Source organism: Penicillium chermesinum, assembly GCF_028974085.1.
Source record: "Penicillium chermesinum strain IBT 19713 chromosome Unknown utg000005l:1.0-4115287.0:1.0-4118363.0, whole genome shotgun sequence".
NCBI classification, from domain to species: Eukaryota; Fungi; Ascomycota; class Eurotiomycetes; order Eurotiales; family Aspergillaceae; genus Penicillium; species Penicillium chermesinum.
This window is the reverse complement of record NW_026695315.1, coordinates 30,330-43,725: the sequence shown is the minus strand read 5'-3', so window position 1 is coordinate 43,725 and position 13,396 is coordinate 30,330. Positions and strand designations below refer to the sequence as shown.

The following is a 13,396-nucleotide window of genomic DNA, read 5'->3' as shown; positions in this document are numbered from 1 at the left end:
ACTCTCTTTTCATACCGTCATTGCCCCGTTCGACGGTCTCGATGTGGGTTCTGGATTCACCAGGCGACTTCCTAGACGGTGGGCATGGCAATGGTGATGTTTCAAACCCCAGATAACTGATCTCTTCTCAGGGAGGCGTGTGTGGTTGCGGCCCGGCAGGAAGTATCTCTTCGGTCGCCCTCCAGCGATTGGCGGTAGGTCGAAGATAAACTCATGACGATGTACCCACACTGATATTCCTCCCCTCAAGTTCACCGATCAATATCCGAGAAAGCGAAGTCCGTCAATTCCGTATCGCGACAGCATATCACGATCGAAGTGTCACCAGTGACCCCGCGCGATGGAGTATGTAGTCTCAATGCTACTCATCGGATGGTTTGCTGACGATTTCAGACCCGAACGCACACCCGCACGAACTTGACGGTGACAGACTTGAAATCAAAGCTGGGAACAACAATAGATGGCGAGCTGGTGAAAGGCGAGGCGCGAGTGCTCAGCGGGACTGAGCACACCCTCAAACTGGGTAAATCTGCGTATCCACTACGGTGAGCATGCCCAACTCGAGATCCGTGGAAGTCGCCTCTGGCCTAACCTCTTAGCAGTATCAAATGGGAGCCTGTTGTTCTGAGCTTTTCGTTCTCTTCAAAGGAAATGAGAGCAGAGGACCCTCTCGCAAAAGTCCGCTCCAAGCTGGAGGATCTCGATATCAAGACGATCATTCCATACTTAGTCGACCAAACCACCCATGTCGTACAAAATAAACGGAATACAGCGAAGGGACTTCAGGCATTGATCAACGGAAAACTAATCGTCAGTAATGCATTTATTGATGCTCTGGTTTACGCAACGACCCCTACGGATTTCGAGAATGCCGAGGCGATGTCACCACTTGAGATTGATTTCGATACAGCATGGCCCAAAGCGATCGAATACTTGCCCCCAGCCGGGAACGAGCCGGTGACTCGTCCGGCCGAAGCATTTGCGCCGAATCCATCACGGATCACCGTCTTTGAGGGATATACATTCGTATTCGGTGATAAATCCCAATTCGATAATCTCCAAGCAGCTATCAATAATGGCCACGGGAAAGCGGTTTACTTCGAAATTAAGGACGGCGCGACTACTGCCGCGGAAATCGTGGAGTTCATGAACGAAGTATCAGGTTCAAAAGGGATCGGAAGTGAGCGAGAGGGCCCTGGCGGAGTCGTGCTCGTACGGTTCCGATCGAAAGGTCAACACGAGTCCTGGTCGATCGAACTAGGGAACGAGGTTGCTTTGATGACAGATCAGCGAGTGATAGAGCAAAGAGAATTCCTGGATGCTATCCTGGGGAACGATGCCTCTCCTCTCTGCCGCCCACTTCCCCGGGAGGCATCACCGGAGGAAAACACGCAGCCTCCAAACGGCCCCCAACGCTACCCAGAGCCGGAACCCGAGCCGGAACCTGAGCCAGTACCTGAGCCCCTAAATGAACGGCCTCAACGGCCTCATCGCACTAGCAACTCCCCAGCGTCTCAAGCACCAGCGTCAGAGCCTATGTCACAGTCACAGCCTCCACCATCCCAACCGAAAGCCCCTCGCAAATTCGTCTCAAAGATGCAAAATTTCGATGATGGATTTGATATGGAGTCCGTACCCCTACATGTTTCTGACGACGATGACCCAGCACCAGTAGAATCTCCGGATGAGCCTACGCAGCGAACTTCCCATGCCCGGTCTCAAAAAGTGGAGGCAAAGATTGAAACGGAGGAAGATATGGTCATGGATCTCCTGCCAGGCGCGCGTGCCATGAAACGTCATCGGGAAGAAACGAGAACTAAACGCACTGCTCCTGCTCATGCGGAGCCCGAGCCAGCCCCCAAGCGAAAGCGTCCTAAATTAGACGTATTGGAAGCAGCTCGCAAGCACCGAGAAGAAGAAGAGCAGCAGCGGGACGCCGAAGAACCCGATAACAGATCTCAAGATGTCAATATTGAAGGCCTGAGGAATCTTGCCATTATCGAAGAGATGGATCTACCGCTCCGTGAGATGCCAGTGCGCGAAGAAGCAACATCTGATCGATGGGATGAACGATGGAATGGTCGCAAGAATTTCAAGCGTTTCCGTCGCAAGGGAGAGCCTCGCACTCGTCACCGAGTCCAAAGCGTGATCGTTCCTCTCGAAGAGGTTACCCGGAAGGGATATGGAATTGGCGAACATTACTGGTCTAGCAATCGCAAGTCACCGGAGCAGGAACAACCGCCTGCACGAACACAGCCGCCAGAAGCCGATGAAGATCCAGCTCCATCCCGAGCACTATCACGTTCGGTGGCTTCGGCTGCTCCATCTGCGAGCCCAGAGCCAACCCCGGCGCCCTCAATTCCATCACGAACACAAAGCCAGAAGCGCCCTCGCAGTAGACGAGATTCTGATAGCGATGAAGAGCTGCGATTCAGATTCAGACGAAAGCGTTGAATTTGAGGTTTGCGTAGTCTCTTGTTCGTATATGGCTTAGCGTCCGAATTGTGCTTTCAATACCCCAGCCTACCATACAGATTTTTATCAAGCTATTATGGCATCAACGCGATCTTTATAACCAAGCATGTCTTGCTTTGCCTAGAAATTACCAAGAGTAGAGGCGTTGAAGCACTGCTTTTGAGGATGTCTACCAAGTTCACCGCCTGAGTCTGCGTTGACCACCTCTCGGTGAGATCGAACTACAAAAAAGTAGGCTGAATGTATCAAGCAAAGCTTGAATATGTTCTGATTGGATTTTGTTTCCACTAAGGCCCTGTGGATTAAAGCACCACATCCCTGTCCTGACCAGCATCATGAACAATGATACCGAGAATCCATACATTCACAGCAAAGAAGAACAGGGAAGCCAGGAAAAGGCCTGGCACAAAGACTGAACGACCGAGGAATTCTAGATTAAAGCCCTGTTGCAGCCACAGCGCTTGCCCTAGAACCCATAAAAGAGCAGCGGCGATTCCTAATGTGCCTTTGCGAATGAGAGAGGAGGAAGGAAGATAGAATGGGAGCAATATGAGGTACCACAAAAAATACTGTAATGAGTGTTAGGACCTGGCACAGGACAACGAGGGAGTCCGACGCTTACCTGGCTGGTGCACACTTTGTTGAAAGTGACAAAAGCAAAAGTTTGGGCCAGCATGGTTGTGGCCAAATCCTTCTTGGCCAGGACTAGCGGGAGGAAGACGATAGCAAGAAGGAGCTGGGGTAGGAATGCCAACGCCTCGAAATGGAAAGATGTATCCCCAACTGAAGTGAGATATAGCAGCGTGCTGTATGGAGAAAAGTTGTGTCGGTGATCTATGCGGGTAACATGATGGAAGAAAGTATGTTGTAGGAAGGGAGTGCCATATTGCAGGTACATGACACTGTTCAGGGCAATGAATGTAGCGAGTGCAAAGCCCGTAAGCTTTAGACGTGACGAAGTAATGAACCCCAGGATCTGTGAGATCAGGTCTGACTTGGTAGAAGGGGGTGCGCCATCACGTTCGGCATCCCACCACCACAGAATCGAAACCCCGTAGATGAAGGGATAGATTTTGAAGTGCACAGCGAGCCCAAGGACAATCCCCGCCAACGCTGCTCTCCTTGTCAACGTGGCCCACAGCAACGCCGCAACAAGAACCCCAAGCAGGCCCTCGGAGCTGCCACGGGTACTGATATTGGCCACCATGGGGTTCCACAGCCATACTGCCGAAACATATCGGAGCGCTCGCTCTGATGGGAAGTGATAACACTTCGTCAATAGTTGCACGACCAGCCACCCAGCAATGATATCTGCCAGTGCAAACAGGACCTTGCCAAAGGCAAACATCACCGGCGACCATGCGGTAGGAATCAACATCCACGCAAGTAATGGCGTGTAGCGATAGGTGTCTCGAGCATACGGGGGCTCGCCTTTCGAGACAAAGCGCGCCGCATCAGTGAAGACCATGTAGTCAATATCCGTGTATTTGACCGCCGAGTTGGCATCTTGCCAGCTGCCATACACGAGCAAGACCAGACGTAGAGCCGTCGCAACCGCGAAAACACGCGGTGCGGAATCAAACAGGGCCATTGTTGTTTACGCCAGGTGAAGCATCCAGGCACTTTCTCCTATCCTGCTACCGTGTGGGCTGAGGATTCTACCTGCCGGGAGCGACACGGGGACTGTGTGGAGATAGCAAAGTGGGGTTTCAGAAGTCCACTATCAATCCCAGAAAGGCAACGAACTTAGCTTGCCATTGCTGAGCCAAAGCTATGTTGTCTATGGATTCAAAGCGGTTTCACGCCAGCAAAACGGAGGCGCTGAATCAGCAGATCCGCTAGTCCCGACGTCACATCCGGAATAGACCAGCGCTGCTTTTTCGCCATGTCACATGACCTATTGCCGCTATGAAGCAGTATACAGCCACTTCTCACTACCAGTTCAACCAGTCTGTACATTTTTGATCTCCAGTACGCTAAGAATCTACCAGTCATAGTGAATTGGATGAGCATTATTAATATGTGTAAGCTATCTGCGTAAAGAGATGCTATTCGGGAGTGAGAGAAAGATCATCGACGCAGATATATCCAGCGCGCGAACCCCTGAAACTACCCTTGCAGCTAAAAAAGGAATTTTGATCTTAGCCCCGCCTCGGAGTTATCATATCCAAAATGTTGCATATATTTAATCGTACCCTTTACTAGCTCGAGCTCTCGATCTTGCATCAGGACAGGTCTTTGATCTGGACATTGCTGAATCCACCACTACCATAACTTCCATAAAGACCTGCAGCACCGCGCAGCAAGTCACTGTTCGTAACTGTCACGGTAGTTGTCGCACCATTGCTTCCAGTCAGCGTCGCAACAAGGTTCGCAGATTGAACCGAAAGAGACAAGTGGTACTGTTGGCTCGCCATCACACCCCCGGTGACTGGCTGCGACTCCAACGTCGTTGTGTCAGCATCGCCCACTCGATACAGTGTGAGCTCGCCACGGTTGCTGTCAATGACGGCCGTATATCTGCTCAAGTGGGAATCGTTGGGCGAATTAGATGCCCGAACGAAGACACCCGCCACCCCAGACTGGCTCGTGATAATGACAGCCGCACTGATTTCATAGTCCGTCCACCCAGACGAGCCGGTCAGCACCATCGTTGGCTGTGATACAGATGGGAACTGGTATTGATCCCCGGAGATGGTCCATATTCCGTCAAAATCAACCCAGCCAGCTGCGCCAGCGGTTGAAAAGTTGGAGCTGTACGGCAAGATCGCGATGGGCGCCGCGAGTGTGCCCTCTTCACATTGATTGGAATCGTTCGGCGTATCCGTTGAATATAGAATTTCTCCATTTGGCAAAGGGAGCAGATCGGGGCTGTAATTGCTGTTGCAATCATCGGTACCAGCTGGGACGTACCAAGGGGCCGAGGCCCAATACCAGTCATCCTTCCCGTAATTCTGGTTGATATGGACAACATGGTGATCTTCCATGGTGGTGTCAGTTCTATTTTCGGTCTCCGATACAGAGAACCACCTCTTGGAAGAACTGGAAACGATCAGTTGTTTCCCAACTGGATCCCATATAGAATAAGGGCTCCCACAGCCCAGAACCCCATCGGGTGTTGAAACGTAGGTTCCATTGTCGCTCGGGTTCCATGACACGCCATCAGAAGATGTCTTTCCGTGGACAGGGCACGAGCCGGTGGATTGGTAATATCTGATATCACACCATTCATAGCTCATGAAATACTCTCCGTTGTCCATCTTGGCGACTGTAGCCATCCCGGGTCGGGACTCTTGGTCTGAGCCAACAACATCCGGAACGGGGTCATCTCCATTGCCACTCCAAGTATCACCTCCATCTGTGGAGACGAGGTGGACGAGTTGCTGGGAGTGTGTCTCACATTCTCGCTCATCGGAGAAAACCGCAACAATGTCATTCTGATTGTCCAGGAATAGGAACGGCTCCCAAATTCCGGCAGAAGGGTTGCCAGGTGCTCCAGTGATAGCATGTCCCTTTTGCCAGATACCTATGTCGTCCCAAGTTTCGCCGTGATCGGCCGATCGCCAGGAGTAGAAGTAGGTTTTATTTCCGTCGTGCAAATTGCCGACTAGCAGGAGAGTGCCCTCAGGGTATTTCCCTAGCTGCTGAGGGAATTCGAACAAAAATGGCTGGAAGAAGAAGAGATTCGGGACATCATCTGGAGCAGTAACTGTTGCCAGTGTACTCCATGACTGGCCCTGGTCGCTGCTTTCCTGGATGAAAAAGTTACTCGGCGTCCCGTTTGATTGTTTGTAATTAGTAGGCTGCCCAAGCGGGTAGTACCAGTGTTCAAAGGTAGCTAGCAAGTGACCAGTCGCATCCCCTGCATGCTTCAGTTCGATGACCCGCGCCGTCACAGCTGCCTCATTTGGATACTGAGGCTGCCAAATTGGAACGTAGGCAGTGGCTGTTCGGGCACTTAGTGCCGCCAGCAAGGCTAAAGCTCGTGCACTTCCGAAGATGCTACTGAATTTAACCATGGCTGGAAAGACTGAGTTGCTCGAGTCAATCCTCTGGACAGGTGTTTATCTGTTGCATGGGCTCTTCGCATGGACTCTTCGCTATTTATAGATCTGGACAGATGCCGATCATATGCGGTGTCGGGCACGAGGCCTCCCGCCGTCTTCTTGGTACGAAGATCAACGTGCTGAGAATTTATGCAGGGGCATGCATGGCAGTGCAACAGCGTGAAAATACATTTAGAAGAACTTGAATGGTTAATTATCCATGAAGAAACTTACCATTGCCGATTTGAGACCAGTCGTGGCAGGTTTTTCTCGACAACCCATATGACGATGTATTGTCGGGAGGCCTTAGTACGGGAGGCCCAATACCAGGAAAGAGGCGACAAACCATTGCTATTGCCCGGATGTATGATGCAGCAGATTAACATGAGGAAGGAGCTTGCTCGTATCCGATGAAGCTATGTCTGTCGGAAGCACCGTTCGTGCAGTGTAGCGAGTCCCCATACAGGCAGACTGGGAAGGGATTGCCGACACATTCTCATGCATGGGCCATTTGACACCAACCTACAGGCATCGGATGTCTACAATACGGAAAGCTATAGGCGCAGGCGGTAGAAATTCATAGACGGGTAGTACCAGGACCGTTTTATTCCTTTTTCCCTCTGACGAGTAGCCGCACTAATAACTCTCGATCGCCAGGTCAAGACGATTTGTATTAAATTGATTGACACCGGTTGCCATACCAATGGCAAAGTGCATTCTAGCCGCTAGATTTGCAACTCCACTTGAGTATTGGAAGTGCGTTGCCTATCTCTCAGTAGCAGGTTGTGAGCTGCCTCCGTCACGGCCAGGGGAAATTGCGGGATGGAGACCAGTGAAGAACAATTCCAACAAAGGCCCCGCGCCTGCACCAGATCTGTCTCATCCAGTTGCATGATTATTTCGCATCATAGAGATCGATAGTTATCAGCCATGTGCCGATAAGCAATTCAAGTTGTGAAACAAGCCCTCGAGGGGCAGCTTGGAAAAGAAATCAAGCCGTCCCACCGCCTTGATTTTGCCACAGCCATATCATACAAACATCCACCCCTTGACTCTATCTTTTGTGAACAAGTTTACTTCCCTTTGCTAGATTTCCACGAAAGAATGTCCCCCTCTCCCGAAAAACCAGGGATATTTACTTACGCCGATTTTGATCTGCAAGCTCTGTGTCGTCATGCGAGCATGCTGCGGAAGGGCATTCCATGTGCCTGTGACCCAGATCAACGCCCTGCTTCGGGGAGTTTCAACTGGGCTATTCTTGTCTCCTTTGAAGATCAAGTGCGATGGATCTTCAGATCTCCACACTCTAGGAAATTTATGCCAATGGAGATAGGGAGAAAGCTTCTGGCAAGCGAAGCTGCCACATTGCGATACCTCAGAGCTCAAAGTGATATTCCAGTCCCCCAAGTATACGATTATTGGTAACGCACCCTCTGACACTATTCTTCCGCCCTCTAACGTTTGTAGCGCCTCTGCCAATAACGAAATTGGACTTCCTTTTATTCTTATGAGCGAGGCACTTGGGCAGCCACTATCGAAGGCTTGGCGACCAGCTAGCTCTCCTCAACCTAGTCTGGAGACACCTAGCAAGGCTAAAGTTCTCTCGCAGCTGGGGAGAATTACTTGGAATCTTGCACAGTTACGCTTCGATAAAATTGGCTCACTTTTTGAAGAAAATGAGTCCTTCAACATCAAGGAATGTCTCTCACGCGGTCACATGATGCATGAACGATTTTCCTTGAGCATCCCGCGTGGACCTTTCACCTCCAAGGACGAATTTTATGACAGCCTCATTTCAGCGTTCTCTGAGCACGCTGAGGTCCTACCCTTATCACACCATTGCTTCATAGCGCCTGTCCCTTCTCAGGGCGAATACCCCTGCAAACTGCAATATGAGAATGCTGTGAACCTATGGAACGACTTTGTGACCGTGGGAGGCAAAATTGACTCAGCGGATAACAGGTTGGACTACATAATCACAGGGGATGCTCTTCGTGAAATCATACAAAAGCTTGAACTCCCTGCGAGCAATCCCGAGACGTTTCCGTTGTACCACCCAGATTTGAGCGTGAACAATATATATGTTGATGATGATTACAACATTACTTGCATCATTGACTGGGCTTTTGCTTCTTCTATACCCGAATCTATGCTTTTAACTGCTCCAGGGCTGCCACAATACCGCGACGAAATCAGCTTAGAGTTGCAAGTGTCCTTCATAGATGGGTTTATTGCAGCTATTCCGGGACCAACGGAAGGGGAAGTGGTCCGCAGATATCGCAAATCTCTTTAGCGGAGTCAAACCTTCTGGAGATTGAGCAGACTTCTCAACTTGGACTCCATTAATGACCATTTTTTCCTTGCTATGCTCTGGAGCGCTGCATATAATTCTGAGCAAGGCCTAGCTCAATATATTTTACAGCAACGCCGCTCGACTCACTACATTAGGCTTTATGACAGAATTCGACAGGAAGACCAGCCATGGCCAAAAACGGAAAAAGACGAAAACGATTATTTTCGAAATAAAGATATAAGAAAGACAATAGCTAGAAGGCTAACTTTCATTTCTGAATGGAAAACACAATTCACCAACGAAAATCCGCAAAGGCTTCGGAAAGATATGTTTGTGGCTTCTGCAAAGTTATGGAAGTGGATTCAGCTATTTATCCAGGACTGGGAAGACTTATATGGCTGAGTCTATTCGGTGTATTCCAGACACTAAGGTCTCAACTGTACTGGAGCCTGAAGTGGCGAGTAGCATACATCCTAGTAATTACTTCTCCCAATCTCATACCAATCTGAGAGATACTCTAAGTAGCCGAATACTTTAATAGCCTCACGGTGTGGTCTCAGCCAATAATGTACCTGTAGACAATAAATCTCATCCTGTCGATTTCTTCCAAAAGTGCGCCACTTAGCACTGTGACAAGAAAATAGAAAGGGAGGCCGGAATGAATCAGGCTTAAGTTGCGTAGCCGTATCGGCGACTCGCAAATTTTGCTGGATGAGACCTGCCAAGCATAAGTGTATGTCATTTTATGAAGGCCAGAGGCTGCTCTACCGATCCACGTGCATCTAGCGTGAGACAAGGGAATGGCGGGGTAATCGTAGAAGTTCAAAAGACGAGTAAGGCCGATAGTAATTTACCTGCCTGTCGGCTCACCCACTGCTAAGAAGCGGCTTCATGAATTGAGTCTTTGGCGACACAATATTACCAGCTGAATTAATTGCCATGGAACAGGAAAACAGGGGCAGGCCCAGAACCGATAAAGCTATTTCGAAGACGTCGAGGACGTCGCGAAAGTTTCTAAAGAGACATACGATGCTTCCTGAAGGGTTCCAACGACTGACGAAGTTAGGTAGACGTAGACCTTACGTACAACCGTTAGCACCTGGGAATGATATAGACTATGACTGGTTTGCAACTTGGTATCAAATGACAGACTTCAATTCAACTTTAGTATCGGTTTGGAAGTGTTTCACCAAGGCAGATAGTAAATTTGAATAAGTGAAATTTAGTAGTTAGAAGCCCACAGCTATCCTTGACTCTCTGAAGTGGGCCTTATTCAGATATCAATATCGGTAGATGGACGAGCGATATTGAACCTCCAGTGATGCTTGTTGATAGGGTTTTTCTGGTAAATGTTAAGCTCAAAGAACTTGTTGTGAGTGGTACATTTGAAGTTCTTATATCTTTGAGAAATTAGTTTCAATTCGGTTTTCTTTCGATGGAGGCTTGAGAGGACAAACTGACGTATTCAACTTCTGAAAGTTGCCGATGATCAGATCTTGCTCGGTAACCTCTAGGAAACCACAGTTGCCGTCGGTGGAATCATTCGTGGATGGGATGAAATAGCGTTTGGACTCAACAGGGCCGTAATTAATTTGCTGGACGAGCTGTACTGCAAACTCGGGGATATGAGCGGGAGTTTGGAAGTACGAGGCCGAGTTAGCCACAGGAGAGGACTTCGATCGCTGAGCCCAGGTCATGAATCGCTGGAACTTGCTTTCGTGCATCAAGAGGGATCCTCGGTAAGGAACGATAGAGGAGCAGCAGAACATGGAAGACATTGTGATTGAGATGAGAAGAGCTAGTAGATGATTGATACAGACCCTGATCTCCTGATCTTGGGGACTGGCAAGAGACATCCGGTGGGCTTTTATAATCGGACGGAAGTATCGTGATGTGAAAGGCATCTCCGGTCCAATACGTTATCTTGGTTCCGTGTCTTGTTCTTTGTCGATACTAGTTCCCACGCCAAGAAGGTTCATACTTGCCTTGGCCGTGACTTTTAATCAGGTCTGCCAATCATAGCTTTCCGCCCGGGGCATTATGGAGACATGAAGTATACGCAGATATCTTACAGCGTTCGTACTGGCTAAGCTGCCTGTGCATGCATGATCGTGAAAGTAAAATCCCGTGGTTCGATTTTTCTGCGTATGGGGAACTGTAAACGCACCAATCAACCAAGAGTATTCGGGGGCATTTCCGCTTGGGCCCCCGCTGGAGAGCCCCCGCAGATAGGGCCAAACCTGTCCTTGATGGATAAATAGAGGATGAGAGGATCCAAAAAGCGATTTTCTTGAGGCAGGGGCAGCCGGCCTGCCATCTCCATTCTTTTGACGTTCTGTTTCTCTGCCGCCCCTCAAGCCACGTTCTCTTTCACGTTGTGTTCGATCTTGCTTTTCACCTTCCAATCTCAACGCCTGAAGCAGTCTGGAATAGTCTATGTCCGTTATTCTTGAAGACTTTCTTTTCAAAGCCTTCATTTAAGCTTCTCCATCCTATTTGATCAAGCGGCGGTGTTGCAAAAAGTCAATCGCCTATTTGCCTTTTCCGAACGCGGTAACCCATCTCAGAGTCCCAGAATCTAGCCACTGATCGATGGTCCAATCTCCAACAACAATACCAACAAAATCCACTCACCGACGGAACCGTCAACCCAGCCTGGCTACCGAAGGAGGCAACTGAAGGTCCCTTACCGCACGCAGCCCCAACAAGTCAACACCGGCTTTATCAAACCGATGATGGAGAGCTTCTTAGTCAACATGGACTCCCAGGGCCGCCTGAGAGTTTGGAAGAATCTGATTTTATTGAAGATTCCCTTTTGTCTTTTTCCAACACGTTCACTACACACGATAATCACACTGATACATCTGCTCCGAACCCTGACGGCCCACATTCCCTAGTCAAATGCCATGACTGCGGACGGCAGCTCCTTAAAGGCCACCACTGGAAGTATGTACCCCATAAGCCTCAGAGAGTTCAATGTTCAAGGATGGATTTCTAACGCCTAAGATCAGTAAGCATTGCAGGAAATATGTGTGTCCTGACACATCTTGCACGAGGTATATACCCGCTGGATCGCTTTGTAGTCGCGAACAAGACGACAAAGCATTCGGAGGCAAAGCTGATCTCCGTCGGCACCTGATGACTCACCAAGACCCCAGTGCAGTCCACCGAGAAATGGTCTCATGTTGGATGGGAGATTGTGGCGGGAGGCAGATGAGGAAGGATAAACTGCCGCGTCATCAACAGCGGAAACATAAGTTAGATATGTGGCCACCGTCGACGCGGCCTTGATTGATCGACCATCTGTATGTAGAACTTCACTCATTAGGAATGAAATAAAATAAGGGAGCATGATCCAAACCTCAATATGTAGAGCATCGTGGGAATTTCAGATTGGTGTAGCAGCTAACAAAAAAGGCAGGGGTGACCAACAACTAGCGAAAGTTCGCCCAATCAACATTAAAGTTACGGGTGCTAAGACATTTTGCTAGATTAGCCATGGCGGTGTTTCATACCGAAAGTGGTCAGGGCTACAAATTCATCACAGAAGGATACAAATGGAATAGCCTATGCACTCATCTTGCACAGCGGTATGAACTATTGCAGACCTATTGAGACTTTCAAGACTACTATGTTGCGCTACCAAGCTGCCTCCCTAGGGCTTTTGTCGCTAGATTCACAAGATATACTGATATAAGTCAATGGGCTATCTTCGCATTTCCTTTCCTCCTTCCGCAACATCTTGGATAACGGTAAATTACGGAATAACATTACTTGTCCAAGAACTATGGTGCGTGGAAAAGGATTTTCTTGAAATTTGAGACAGATCCAAGCATGGGTCTCGACTAGACTTCCCAGGCACGTACTTGATGCTGGGTCTATTTAATACGCAACGGCGAGAACGGCCGGCCCAGTGCGAAATAATTTCTCCGCTTGTAGATTCACCAGCATAGGTGTGAATACGGCCGGAGTAACTCCGAATGGAAGAACGGCGAAAAGCTTGCGGTAGATCAAGCTAGTGATATTGCGCTTCTAATGAGAGTGTTTGCGTTCTTCAGGTCAGAGTGGGTGACCCATAGTTCGAGCTCTTTCAGCTGTGCAAGGTAAAATTGAAACTCCCCGCACAGGAGGTCTATCGACCTGGTTGACAGCCCTAAATGCTGGAAGACCAGCTTATTTACCTATTTGACTTATATAGAGCAATTTGGGGAGGTCTTATCAAAAGGAATCAGTGGCATTATTGAGAATGAAAAGATCAAGAAGCGCAGAGGACAAGCCAAAGTTAGTACTTAGAGGCGAAGAGACTAGTTTCCTGTGGAATGGAGAATGCGTGCACATAGCGAGTGAAGTTAGTCGGCCTAGGCTGAAGCGCGATCAGGTGCTAAGTCCCTAGTAAGACTTGATATCTCATAAATCGCACTTTTTACACAGTACTATCAACTAGTTGGGAAGGAAGTACCAGATCTCGGGTGGTATCCATTAATCAAGCAAGAGACTAGTATTTAACAAAGGCTTCGATTTACTGTGACACTGTAATTTCAGGGTGTGACCCACATGTACATGTGGAGACGTGAAAAAGTAA

The 13,396-nt window shown here is 49.0% G+C and overlaps 6 protein-coding genes across 6 annotated transcripts; 2 read left to right on the top strand and 4 right to left on the bottom strand.

The window, feature by feature from the left end:
* Nucleotides 1-41: 41 nt before the first annotated feature.
* Nucleotides 42-2,454, top strand: N7468_006169 (DNA damage response protein RcaA; the record flags this gene model as incomplete). Its single annotated transcript, XM_058475465.1, has 5 exons — nucleotides 42-78; nucleotides 132-194; nucleotides 251-345; nucleotides 394-545; nucleotides 603-2,454. The coding sequence occupies 5 exons, from the start codon at nucleotides 42-44 to the stop codon at nucleotides 2,452-2,454; spliced, it is 2,199 nt and encodes a 732-aa protein (XP_058328355.1).
* Nucleotides 2,455-2,777: 323 nt separating this feature from the next.
* On the bottom strand, nucleotides 2,778-4,066 carry N7468_006168 (glycosylphosphatidylinositol-alpha 1,4 mannosyltransferase I; the record flags this gene model as incomplete). The annotated part of the gene is made up of 2 exons (XM_058475464.1): nucleotides 2,778-3,044; nucleotides 3,098-4,066. The coding sequence occupies 2 exons, from the start codon at nucleotides 4,064-4,066 to the stop codon at nucleotides 2,778-2,780; spliced, it is 1,236 nt and encodes a 411-aa protein (XP_058328354.1).
* A 634-nt stretch (nucleotides 4,067-4,700) lies between these two features.
* Nucleotides 4,701-6,494, bottom strand: N7468_006167 (uncharacterized protein; the record flags this gene model as incomplete). Its single annotated transcript, XM_058475463.1, has 1 exon — nucleotides 4,701-6,494. One exon carries the CDS (start codon nucleotides 6,492-6,494, stop codon nucleotides 4,701-4,703), a length of 1,794 nt encoding a protein of 597 aa, XP_058328353.1.
* A 1,131-nt stretch (nucleotides 6,495-7,625) lies between these two features.
* N7468_006166 (Aminoglycoside phosphotransferase) lies at nucleotides 7,626-8,814 on the top strand (the record flags this gene model as incomplete). The annotated part of the gene is made up of 2 exons (XM_058475462.1): nucleotides 7,626-7,799; nucleotides 7,855-8,814. The coding sequence occupies 2 exons, from the start codon at nucleotides 7,626-7,628 to the stop codon at nucleotides 8,812-8,814; spliced, it is 1,134 nt and encodes a 377-aa protein (XP_058328352.1).
* A 1,273-nt stretch (nucleotides 8,815-10,087) lies between these two features.
* N7468_006165 (uncharacterized protein) lies at nucleotides 10,088-10,592 on the bottom strand (the record flags this gene model as incomplete). The annotated part of the gene is made up of 2 exons (XM_058475461.1): nucleotides 10,088-10,214; nucleotides 10,276-10,592. The coding sequence occupies 2 exons, from the start codon at nucleotides 10,590-10,592 to the stop codon at nucleotides 10,088-10,090; spliced, it is 444 nt and encodes a 147-aa protein (XP_058328351.1).
* Nucleotides 10,593-11,821: 1,229 nt separating this feature from the next.
* Nucleotides 11,822-12,139, bottom strand: N7468_006164 (uncharacterized protein; the record flags this gene model as incomplete). Its single annotated transcript, XM_058475460.1, has 1 exon — nucleotides 11,822-12,139. The coding sequence occupies one exon, from the start codon at nucleotides 12,137-12,139 to the stop codon at nucleotides 11,822-11,824; it is 318 nt and encodes a 105-aa protein (XP_058328350.1).
* Nucleotides 12,140-13,396: the final 1,257 nt, after the last annotated feature.